General features: G+C 56.1%; 1 protein-coding gene across 1 annotated transcript in view; it reads left to right on the forward strand.

The window, feature by feature from the left end:
• The first annotated feature begins 459 nt into the window (after positions 1–459).
• Positions 460–12,282, forward strand: part of LOC144276683 (maestro heat-like repeat-containing protein family member 2A) — a 43,859-nt gene continuing 32,036 nt past the window's right edge. Inside the window, exons 1-11 of the mRNA XM_077836942.1 lie at positions 460–559; positions 907–1,049; positions 1,788–1,916; positions 2,866–3,028; positions 3,167–3,265; positions 4,217–4,368; positions 4,754–4,897; positions 5,998–6,087; positions 6,599–6,677; positions 6,828–6,941; positions 7,408–7,481. Of these exons, the coding sequence (XP_077693068.1) occupies positions 460–559; positions 907–1,049; positions 1,788–1,916; positions 2,866–3,028; positions 3,167–3,265; positions 4,217–4,368; positions 4,754–4,897; positions 5,998–6,087; positions 6,599–6,677; positions 6,828–6,941; positions 7,408–7,481 (1,287 nt within the window). The remainder of the gene's footprint in view (positions 560–906; positions 1,050–1,787; positions 1,917–2,865; positions 3,029–3,166; positions 3,266–4,216; positions 4,369–4,753; positions 4,898–5,997; positions 6,088–6,598; positions 6,678–6,827; positions 6,942–7,407; positions 7,482–12,282) is intronic.

Raw genomic sequence — 12,282 nt, forward strand, 5'->3', positions numbered from 1 at the left:
TCATCAGATTTCTTTTGGCCCAATCCCCCAATTTGTCTAGGTCACTCTGGACCCTATCCCTACCCCACATAGTAACTACCTCTTGCCCTAGCTTAGTGTCATCTGCGAACTTGCTGAGGGTGCAACTCATCCCATCATCCAGATCATTAATAAAGATGTTGAACAAAACTGACCCCAGGATTGACCCCGGGACACTCCACTTAATACCGGCTGCCAACTAGACATTGAGCCATTGATCACTACCCGTTCAGCCTGACAATCTAGCCAGCTTTCTATCCACCTTATAGTCCATTCATCCAATCCATACTTTTTTAACTTTCTGGCAAGAATACTGTGGGAGACCATAGCAAAAACTTTGCTAAAGTCAAGATATGGGTGCAAAGGAACCTTGGAAGCATCCGTCCTCTCTTGCTCTTGACAAGGGCATCATGTGCACTGCAGGCCCTGCTCCCCAACCCCATGGAGCGGCCTCTGCCCAGCCCAGGGACACTCAGCGACCAAGGCAGGAGAATTTCCAACCGCCCAAAGAAGCTCCCAGAGCCTACCAGCATCCCTGAAGGTGGGATCTGGCCCTGGGTGTCTGGTTGGGGAGGGGAGTGAGGGAGGAATCAAGTCAGACTCACTCCTGGGCTTTAGCTGTTTGAGGGGAACCAAACCCAAGCCAAGTGCAGGGTCACTTTGGGTCCAGGTCCCATTTAACCCAGAGCTGGGGCAGTCTGAGGGCAAGTCACCCTCCAGGCATCTCTCTAGCTGATAGGCTGAGTGATGCTGAGCTGAGATCTCAGGGCCAGGGGCTGGGGTGCTCAGGGCCTGCCTGTTGGTTACCAGGGTAATGCTGGCCCCTTCCCAGCCCCCTGCAGCTCTGGGGTAATAACCACCTGCAGGCCTCGTGTCAACGCTCTGCAGGTCTGCACCATTGGATCTCCAACCTCCTGTGGCTGGCAGATGAGGGAGACCACAAGGACACTGTGGCACGCATCATGCAGGCAGCCAGGGTCCAGCCAGCTGCTGTGCCCTCCCTCCTAGTCCAGATCCTCCAGCAGGATGAGGTAAAGCAGCTCCTTTAGTGACACACTGGCCTGTCTGTCTCCATGTGGTTGGCCAGCTGACCTACAGCAAAAGCTAATGCCCCCAAGCACTGCGTGTTTCACCAGGGCACTTCCTGCTCTACCTTGTGTTGCTGTGAATAGTTAAAAAGTGCTTGTCCTCCCCAGAGGTGGCTGCACTTCCGTGGCAGGTGAAGTGACCCCTACCGACGAGGACCAAACGCTGCTCCCCTCCATGCTGTTGGAGCCAGTGGGCTGCTGACATCAGAAGAGTTGGGATTGTCCCTGTGTTTGGAAATCACTTTGAGTCCCCCCCCATGGAAGGAGCTTTAGAAACAAAGGGCCACATCCTGCTCCAGGTTCCAGCCACTCAACCTGGAGTGACTCCATGCACTTCAGTGGGGCTACTCTGGATTCACACCAGCATCACAGGCAGCAGACAGTGGCCAAAGGGGTTAATTTGAATGTGGGTGCAATATCCCCCAAGCTCCTCATGGTCCATCAGAGCCAGGTGTTGGGCAGTCAGGGCCCGACCCCGATCCCTGCTATGCAGGGGGAATCCGTAGGGACTCCCCAGAGGTCCCTGGTGTAAGTGGGAGCTGAATCCAGCCCAGCTTCACACATGCCTCCATTTCCTGGCCTGACTGGAGCCCTGCAGGTGTCCCTGGGAGCTGGCTCCGTGCCCCAAGCCATAGGCCACTTTCCACTGACCTTCTCCCCACCCCGGGCTCTCCACTCCAGGTGTCTGTCAGGCAGAAGGTGGCGGCATACGAAGGCCTCAGGACCATGCTGCTGGAGCAGGAGATGGAGGCAGGACTCATCGACAGCCTCATTGCTGTGGCCTCCCAGCAGATGAGGGCAGCTCCAGAGGTGAGTGACTCTCCCAGGGCAGCTACAGGGGATTCCCGCGGTGAAAGCTTCCCACCGTGGGTCTGGGGGAGCCAAGCCCCAGGCCCCGCGTGGGATACAGGCCTCTGGAGAGGGCTCCCAGCTCCCTCAGCGAGAGTCACCCGTATGGATCCTACCAGGAGATGCGCCATGCTAGGCACAGAGGCCAGAAGAGGGGGCAGCCCACAGCTCCCCTGAGAACCTCCCCTGGGCCAGAGACTCCTTCAGGAGGCACAGAGTGAGCGGGTCCAGCGCCAGTGGGGTCGTGCCAGGCTCCCATTTGGGCTGAGCGGGTTCAGTGCCATTGGGGTCCGTGGAGTCGTGCCCTGTTACACCAGCTCCGCTCACCCACAGGATCAGGTTCAGGGCAAAGTGCCTCTGCCCAGAGGAAAAGCCCAGGAGTTTGCTTGGAAGAGCCAAACCCCCTGCTCCAAAGAGACGTCTGACCAGGACCTCCTGTCTGGGGTGGGGCCTCTCCAGGGCACATTCTGGGCTAGGGCTGAGATTTTCAAAGCCCCCTAGGGGTTTTAGACTCACAAGTCCCACTGGGTTTAGGGGAGCTGTATGTAAATCTCCTTGGCGGCTCTTGGCCTGAGACTCTGCACAAATCCCAATGGTGGCTTCAGACAGGCTGGAAGAAGGGCACTTACAGGGCTGCATGTCGGGGTGCTCTGGCCCAGTGGGCCAGCTTCACTGAAGGGAGAAGGCAAGGTGGGAGGTCTCCCAGGAAGAGAAGGGGACCCATCCTAGGCAGAGGCCATGCCAAATATTCTCCACCTTGCGGGGTCAGTACCTCTCATGGTGTTCGGAGAATGCCCCCCTAGTACCTAAGCCCCTGCCACCTCAGCCAGGGCACGTCCCCCCTTGGGGCTGGTGCCCTTATGCCCCCACAACTCTGGATGACTAATGGGCTCTGCTGTTCATTCCACAGGAGGCCTTGAGTGAGCTCCAGGCGGCTGCCAGTGACACCTTGGCCACCCTCGCTGGCTGCTGCTTCAGCCCGGTGATGCGGGAGCTCCAGAAACACCTGAGGCCCTTTGTGCTGCCATCAGAGTTCACCCTCCTCACCCTGGGCAAGGTCATAGCTGCCAGCGGTACGGGACCGCCCCGTCCCCTGCATGGGCCCAGTGCTTCGGGGATGCTTGCACCCTGCCGTGTCCCTGGGCCTGCGATTGGCTGAGAGCCGGTCCCCTCCATCTCCGATTGGCTGATTGGGTCTTCTCTCTGTGCAGTGTACCGGTGTGTCCCCTTCCTGGGCATCACCCTGACCACCATGCAGACCGTGATGCGGGGGATAGATGACAGCAGGAGACGAGGGGCCTTCTGCACTGGTGAGGGGACCACTTGGGGCAACCCTTTGTTCTAGATGGTGGGTAGAGATGGAGCTGGTCCGGCCCCGGATCCCAGCACCCCATGACCAGGATGTGTGTGTTCCCACATCGAAGCCGGAGCGGGACCCCGATTTAGCAGATTGAACCATCTTTATAAAGACCAAACCCTAGGATCTGAACAGCCCTGGACTCTGGGTGTGTAACCCTGATTTAGACCCCAGCGTTGCCTCTTGACCCCGTCTCTAGTCTATGGAGGCGGAGGAAGTGGAGGGAGAATATGGTCTGGATGCCTGGGTTCTTCTCCCTGCTGGAGGAAGGGGGGACTGGCAGGTTAATTCATTAGGCAGGGAGGTGCTCCAGTTACTATGATGGTGGGAGCCATAGAAACGCCTGTACATGGAAGGCAGTTTTTAGCAGAGGTCTTGGTTCCCTCCAGTGTCTTGGGGAAAGGGTGTGTAGGTGCTGGATCTGGGCGCACTGACAGGGCATCATCATTGGCTCCATGGCATCAGGTCCAGGCCTTGTCTCTGTCATGCCTGCTGACTGCAGGGACTCATGTCATGCCCTGAGGACCCTCTTAGGGTTGCCAATTTGGTTGAACATATTCCTGGAGGTTTCATCACATGACATAATCTTTAATTAATCTTTAATTCCTGGAGACTCCAGGGCAATCCTGGAGGGCTGGCAACCCTAGGTCACTATCTGCAGAGACCCATGTGTCCTGGCCACTGGAGACTGCGGCATGAACCCCAGAGGGGGCAGAGTCTGCAGCATGAATCCCACAGGGCAGGAGGCGGAGTCTGCAGCATGAGCCCCGGGGCACAGGGGGCTACGCGGGAATAGACCCCTGCAGAGACTGAAGTTACTGAGTGTAGCAGAGTTTGAGCTGGTCTGTAATGAACCATGTCTCAGCTCTGGACTGAGCTGCCCTTTGCCCCCCACCCCTCATAGCCCTGGAGTGCATGTGTGGGGCAATCAGCACGTACCTGAGGAGCTGGGAGAGGAGCACCTATCCACAAATCACGCTCCAGCGCTTCTCTGCATACCTGCTTCCCATGTACCAGAACCTCATCAGCGTCTGGCTGCCCAGCGAGGACATGAAGGTGAGGGGCTCGGACAGGCGCTGTGACCACGGCTCACTCGCTCTGCATCTCCCCTACAAGCCCTTTTGCCCCGGCCCCTTTGTAAGGAGCAGACCCCAGGGTGGAAATCTCTCCTGTCTTGGGGTGGGTAATGTCACTGGATGCTATGGGCTGTGGGGGTGGAGGACTGAGCAATAGGCTAAGAGCCAGGATTCCTTGGCCAATGTCCATGCAAATCTACAAATCTAGAGGCCAAACTGGTCTCCCTGTGCCTCAGGCTGGTCCCTACCCCTCTCGGTGCCTCAGCCAGTGCTGGGAGGAGAAGTACTGGATCCAGTGAGTAGCGCTGAGTGACTGAGCCGCAGGGGACCGAGCCGGCAGTCACCCCGTACTCCTCTCTTGACAGGTCAAACTGGCTGTCCTCAAGGCCCTGGGGCCAATGCTGAACATCCTGCTGCCCAGGAAGGATCTGCAAAACCAGATCTACGGGGACATCCCCCTGCTCCTGGCTCAGTACAGGGAGAACATTGAGGCCTTTTACATAACCAAGGTGAGGAGGTGGGGGCGTTCCCTGCAGGGTCCATGGACTATGGCAGCCCCCTGCAGGCTCCATGGGTCAGCAAGTGAGCTGTCAGATCAGCTGCAGTATGTTGGAGGGGGTTCCCAGGGCTGGGAAGGGGTCCCAGGTCTCCACCACATGCCTTCGCGAAAACACCAACCCCGCTCCTTGGAGTTAACCCCTGGAACAACCACCACAAATAACAACAGCACAACACTGTTCTCTGACCCAGGCAAAACCCGGAGCAGACGCAGGCCAGGACCCCCAGTAGGGGTTACACAGCACAGCTTACAGCAAAGCAGCTGTCCCTCCCGGCACGTCTGACTCTCTCCCCCTTGGGTCAGCCCAGCCGGTCTGTGCTCTGGGTGGTGCTGGCAGGCTGGGTGAGCTCAGCGTGGTGGGTCGGTTACTGGTCTCAGCTCCGGTCTGCTGAAGCCTGAGAGTTTACAAAAATTCCTTTTTGCCACCAGCCAGTTCTCCTGCCAGCAGCTCCCGCCCTGCCCCAGCTCAGGGCTCCTGTCCTGCTGCTGCTTTGTTTTCTAGCCAAATTTCCCAGGCTGCCCCACACCATTTGTTCAACCTCCCTCCCACCCAGTTAATTCTGTGTGTTTGAGTGGCACTCCCCCCAGCCAATCAGGTTTGTGCAAAGTAGCTGGGGCGTGGGGAAGGGAAGGAGATCTCTCAAGTGTGCATAGCACACACCTAGCCAGCACCCAGGCTGCAAAGCACTGATGGCTCTTGCTGTGTGGGGAAAGGCTGGCTGAGAGACTGATTCTGGACCAGGATCCAGAACTCCAGCAGTCCATGTGTCAGGGCTGCTCAGATCTGGGGCTCTGGCAGCCCAGGGGCCCAATTCCCCAATCCCACCCATGTCAGGCACAAGTGACTCCATCATGGCCAGTGAGCTGCTGCACCAGGGTCAGCGCAGAATCTGGATCTCTGCACTAAGCAGAATTCCCCTCTTCACCTCCCTCCTTTCTCCCCAGAGCCTTCAGCCAGGGGTGAAGCAGACACCTGTGGCTGATGAGTTGATGTCAGTGCAGTGCTTCACTGTGCCGGCTCGGCCTGACATCTCTCCCTGTCTGTTGCAGGTTCTGGGACAGATCTTGCAGGCCTCTTCCTCCAACAACCCAATCCCAGAGGTGCATGTGAAGGCTATCTCCCATACGCTGAGCTACCAGGTATGGGGAAGTGGGGCTGGCATGTTTGTGCTGGGGCCAGCAGATCTCAGGGACCCCAGCAGGCATCCGTAGAGTGCACAGTGCTCCCCACCCCCTGTACTGGAGACCTCCCTTTGCCCTCAGCATTCCATACAACGGGAGTTGACAGTGCTCAGCACCTCACAGGATCAGGCCCTTAGTGTCTGTGGGCCCAGTTGTCCTCTCCTGCATTGGAGTCCAGGGGCGTTTCTCCTGATTTACCCTGGTAGACGTGAGAGCAGGATCAGGCCCTTTAGTTCCTTCTCAGGGCTCTGGCTGCGTCATACACAGTACGTACTGCAGGGCCTTTGCCATTAATTATTAAGTGTCTGTGATGGTCACATGGCCCAATCCAGTTCTCAGTCCTACTCACAGCCCCATCAGTGTGAATCTGCACTGGAGTCTGAGGAGCTGCAAAATCGGGCCCTGAACCCTTTGGGAGATTCCTGTTTGAGTGAGCAGGCTTCTCCGACCTGTTCCCATATCCCCGCAGGTCACTTCCAAAGCACAGAGGCCCTATCGGCTCTGCAGGGAGAACCACACGGAGATTTCCCACATCTTCCTGCAACTCGGTAAGGGGGTGGTGATGAGAGGCTGCAGCCCAGACCAGCAGTGTATGGGGTGCCTTGAAGCTCCTGCTGCTGGGTCAGGATCCCTGATTCAGCACAGGAGAGGAGAGCTCATTCCTCACTGCCCATCATTCTGCTTCCTATTCCCTGTAGCCCGTTCCCATCCCTCAGAGCTGTTGGGGATTTTCCATCAAAAACTGGAGATGGGCAGGGGAGATACCCGTGTGGGGATCCTGGCCCTGATGTCAGCTGTTATCGCTGCTGAAGGTAGGAGCAGGGGGGCAAGAGCTCAGAGACTTCCCCTTATATCCTGTCAGTGCGAGCGCCTGGTGCAGCACGGGGCCCACTATGCAGCTTCAGGGCCTGTGGGTCTGGTTGCAGGGCCCTGGGCATGTCCTGCTCCCTGTAGCAATGGACAGTCCCCCCGTGGTCCCATGCTGTGCACCCTAAAGCTCTGCACACTCGACCACTGACAGTGAGTCTGCCTGCACCAGCCATGGCTGGGAACAGGGGTGTGTGTGGTGACCCTGCCTGGGCCCAGCCTGCAGGGGGCACTCAGGGATGGGGAGGAGGGGAGTGAGGGCAAGTGGGGGAGCCCTCACCAGGCGGCTTTGTTGGTGACACAAGGGTACATTGCTCCAGTGAGGCAGGAGGACTCTGTGATCCTGCCGCAGGCCACAAAGAGCTAGTCTGTGGCTCTGGTTTAGTGATGCTGGATGTCTGTCTCTTCCAGTTCCGGGGATGCCTAGCTGGAAACATCTGTGCATCAAATCAGTGAAATCAGTTCTTACTGATGGGAGTCCCAGGGTGAGAGAACGACATTGCTGGGCGCGGGAGAGGTGGGCGGCGCTGGGCGCGGGAGAGGCGGGCAGAGAGTGGGCAGCTCAGGGTGAGATTCTCTCTGACCCAGCATAAACCTCACAGGCCCCATTCCCCTCCCACCCACACCAGCATCTCTCCATTGACTCAGTGAGTTACTCTTGATTCTTGAATGAGAATCTGGCTCTTTGAGCCGAGGGCAGGGTCCTTAGTTAACTCTAGCTCAGTTCCCCCTCCGCATGCATCGGTGTCAGGGTGGGGCTATAAACTGGCTTCTGGCGAGGCAGCGGGGGCAGGAGGCCTGGGGGCAGGCCACAGGGATCCAAGGGGAGGGGAGCCAAGCCTCAGGCAGGGTTGTGTTCTGGTTATTCTCTTTATTTACACGAACCCAAGGAGAGAACCTGCTGAGTCCTGGCCTTTGTGCGGGAGTCACCTGCTGCCTTCCACCTGTTTGCCTTCCAGCCAAACCCGGCACTGTTCCCGTGAGTGAGGGCACCGGGGCAGGGCTGGTGTGCCTGGCTCCCCACTGAGGCTGGCTTTGAGGAGCTGTCTGTGGTGCTGAAGGCAGCTCCTTAATCATGTGCCCAGGACCATGGGACCAGGAGGGGTTTGGATCTGGGCAAAAGGTTCAGGCCCTGATCCCATGGAAATATGCCCATTGATTCTAGTGGGCTGTGGGTCAGGCTTTCAGTTGGGTTCCCAGGGAAAATTCTGCTCTAGCCCCCTGGGGCAGGGACTCTCTCTGGACTCCTAGTGGCTCAGTGAGGCAGGGTCTGGACCCAGAGGTTCAGGAGTCTCTCCAGTTGACTGCTGTTCTATAAGCTGTCACAGTCCTTTTGGTGCTGTTCTGAAAAGGGAGCCAGCTGAACCCTAGAGTCCCACTGAACCTTTCCACCATCCTGTGAGACTGGGGCTGGGCTGGAGTGAGTTTTGTGGATCCCTAGAATCTCACCAACCTGTTTAAAACTGTGGATTCCAAGTTTCTCCCTTGATCTGTCTGTAGCTCCCCCAGGCCCAAACCCAGTAAAGAATCCAGTCAGTAGGACCCCTACTACTGTCCCAGCTTCTTGAGTTCTTATTGGGTAAGCCTCAGGCCATTTGGTGAAACAGTCCATTGCTACCAGCAGAGACTGCCTTACCTGCCTCTGTCTCCGGCCAGGGCCCAGCGCATCAATGGCAATTAATTCCACTGGTGCCACCACGAGATACTGCAGCAAAGGGGCTCTCCCGGTTTTAAAGAGACCCTTCTTTGCTATCCACATTGGTCCTGTCACACCACAGGGGCTGGATTCAATGCCTTCTTGAGGTCCCTTCCAACCTGAGATTTCCATGGCGATTCCTATGATTTCCTGCACCAATTATCTCCTGTCTGCCTGCATTTTACCCACTAGAAAGTCTCTCTTCACTTGGCTAAGGTTTTTGCAACCCCAGAATGTCCAGCCATTTTGAGACCATGTGTCATGGAGTGTGGGGGAGTCCAGGCCCTGCACCCCTCTTCCTGGGATTCACTGAGACTCTCAGCCAGCCAGTAAAACAGAAGGTTTATTGGACAACAGGAACACAGTCCAAAACAGAGCTTGTGGGTACACCCAGGACCCCTCAGTCAAGTCCTTCTGGGGGAGCAGGGAGCTTAGACCCCAGCCCTGGGGTTCCCTGCGTTCCTCCACCCAGCCCCAAACTGAAACTAACCCCTCCCCCCAGCAGGTTCTCTCCTGCAGCCTGTCTTCACATTCCTGGGCAGAGGTGTTACCTCCCTCTCCTCCTCCTGGCTCAGGTTACAGGCTCTCAGGTCTCCCATCCCCAGGGCACATTCCCAGGTCAACACTCCCCTCTCCCTGCTGCGTCATATTGCCACATCTCTCCCCCCATCGAGACTGAACTGAGCGGGGTCACTGTGACCAGTGACCTGGGGAAGTTCAGGGCCCCCTCTCCGGGACAGCACATCCGCTATCATGTTGGCACTTCCCTTCACATGGACCACCTCCATGTTGTAATCCTGCAGGAGCAGGCTCCATCTCAGGAGTTTGGCGTTGGCTCCTTTCATCTGGTGCAGCCAGGTCAGGGGAGAGTGGTCGGTGTACACGGTGAAGTGTCGCCCGAAGAGATAGGGCTCTAGTTTCTTGAGGGCCCACACCATGGCCAAGCATTCCTTCTCGATGGCCGCGTAGTGTTGCTCCCGGGGTAGCAACTTCTTGCTCAGGTACACGATGGGGTGTCTCTCCCCAGTCCCGTGTCTGAGGCGTCGGTGAACACCACAAAGGGCTTGTCAAAGTCTGGGTTTGCCAGAACTGGGCCACTGACCAGAGCCTCCTTCAGCGCCCGGAAAGCCTCCTGGCACTGCTCGGTCCAGACCACCTTGTCTGGCTTCCCCTTCTTGCATAGCTCAGTGATGGGGTTGGCTATGGCGCTAAAGTGGGGCACAAATCTTCGGTAGTGTCCTGCCATCCCAATAAAGGCTTGTACCTGCTTTTGGTGTGGGGAGCGGGCCAATCTCTGATCACCTCTACCTTGGCTGGTTCCGGCTTTAGGCGGCTGCTCCCCACCCGATGGCCCAGGTAAGATACTTCAGCCATCCCCACCTTGCACTTCTCCACTTTTACAGTCAGCCCAGCCCCCTGGAGTCGGTCCAGCACTTGTCTAACCTGGAACACATGGTCCTCCCAGGTCTGGCTAAAGACACAGATGTCATCAATATACGCCATGACAAAACTCTCCATCCCCCTCAGTAGCTGGTCCACTAGACGCTGGAAGGTAGGCGGCGCTCCCTTGAGGCCGAAAGGCAGGGTCAGGAACTCATAGAGCCCCAGAGGGGTGATAAAGGCCAATTTCAGCCGGGCATCTGCATCCAGCAGCACTTGCCAGTAGCCCTTTGTAAGGTCCATGGTGGTAAGGTACCGAGCTCCTCCCAGCTCGTCTAGGAGCTCGTCAGGCCTGGGCATGGGGTAGGAATCATAGAATCATAGAATATCAGGGTTGGAAGGGACCTCAGGAGGTCATCTAGTCCAACCCCCTGCTCAAAGCAGGACCGATCCCCGACTAAATCATTCCAGCCAGGGCTTTGTCAAGCCTGACCTTAAAAACTTCTAGGGAAGGAGATTCCACCACCTCCCTAGGTAACACATTCCAGTGTTTCACCACCCTCCTAGTGAAAAAGTTTTTCCTAATATCCAACCTAAATCTCCCCCACTGCAACTTGAGACCATTACTCCTTGTTCTGTCATCTGCTACCACTGAGAACAGTCTAGAGCCATCCTCTTTAGAACCCCCTTTCAGGTAGTTGAAAGCAGCTATCAAATCCCCCCTCATTCTTCTCTTCTGAAGACTAAACATCCCCAGTTCCATCAGCCTCTCCTCATAAGTCATGTGTTCCAGTCCCCTAATCATTTGTGTTGCCCTCCGCTGGACTCTTTCCAATTTTTCCACATCCTTCTTGTAGTGTGGGGCCCAAAACTGGACACAGTACTCCAGATGAGGCCTCACCAATGTCGAATATAGGGGAACAAACACATCCCTCGATCTGCTGGCAATGCCCCTACATATACATTCCAAAATGCCATTGGCCTTCTTGGCAACAAGGGCACACTGTTGACTCATATCCAACTTCTCATCCACTGTAACCCCGAGGTCCTTTTCTGCAGAACTGCTGCCGAGCCATTCGGTCCCTAGTCTGTAGCGGTGCATGGGATTCTTCCATCCTAAGTGCAGGACTCTGCACTTGTCCTTGTTGAAGCTCATCAGATTTCTTTTGGCCCAATCCTCCAACTTGTCTAGGTCCCTCTGTATCCTATCCCTACCCTCCAGCATATCTACCACTCCTCCCAGTTTAGTGTCCTCTGCAAACTTGCTGAGGGTGCAATCCACACCATCCTCCAGATCATTTATGAAGATTTTGAACAAAACCGGCCCCAGGACCGACCCTTGGGGCACTCCACTTGATACCGGCTGCCAACTAGAGATCAAGCCATTGATCACTACCCGTTGAGCCCGATGATCTAGCCAGCTTTCTATCCACCTTATAGTCCATTCATCCAGCCCATACTTCTTTAACTGGCTGGCAAGAATACTGTGGGAGACCGTGTCAAAAGCTTTGCTAAAGTCAAGGAACAACACGTCCACTGCTTTCCCTTCATCCACAGAACCAGTTATCTCGTCAGATAAGGCAATTAGATTAGTCAGGCATGACTTGCCCTTGGTGAATCCATGCTGACTGTTCCTGATCACTTTCCTCTCCTCTAAGTGCTTCCAAATTGATTCCTTGAGGACCTGCTCCATGATTTTTCCAGGGACTGAGGTGAGGCTGACTGGCCTGTAGTTCTCAGGATCCTCCTTCTTCCCTTTTTTAAAGATTGGCACTACATTAGCCTTTTTCCAGTCATCTGGGACCTCCCCCAATCGCCATGAGTTTTCAAAGATAATGGCCAATGGCTCTGCAGTCACATCCGCCAACTCCTTTAGCACTCTCGGATGCAACGCATCCGGCCCCATGGACTTGTGCTCATCCAGCTTTTCTAAACAGTCCCAAACCACTTCTTTCTCCACAGAGGGCTGGTCACCTCCTCCCCATGCTATGCTGCCCAGAGCAGTAGTCTGGGAGCTGACCTTGTTCATGAAGACAGAGGCAAAAAAAGCATTGAGTACATTAGCTTTTTCCACATCCTCTGTCACGAGGTTGCTTCCCTCATTCAGTAAGGGGCCCACACTTTCCTTGACTTTCTTCTTGTTAACATACCTGAAGAAACCCTTCTTGTTACTCTTAACATCTCTTGCTAGCTGCAACTCCAGGTGTGAT

The sequence above is a fragment of the Eretmochelys imbricata genome, chromosome 17, assembly GCF_965152235.1.
Source record: "Eretmochelys imbricata isolate rEreImb1 chromosome 17, rEreImb1.hap1, whole genome shotgun sequence".
Taxonomy (NCBI): Eukaryota; Metazoa; Chordata; order Testudines; family Cheloniidae; genus Eretmochelys; species Eretmochelys imbricata.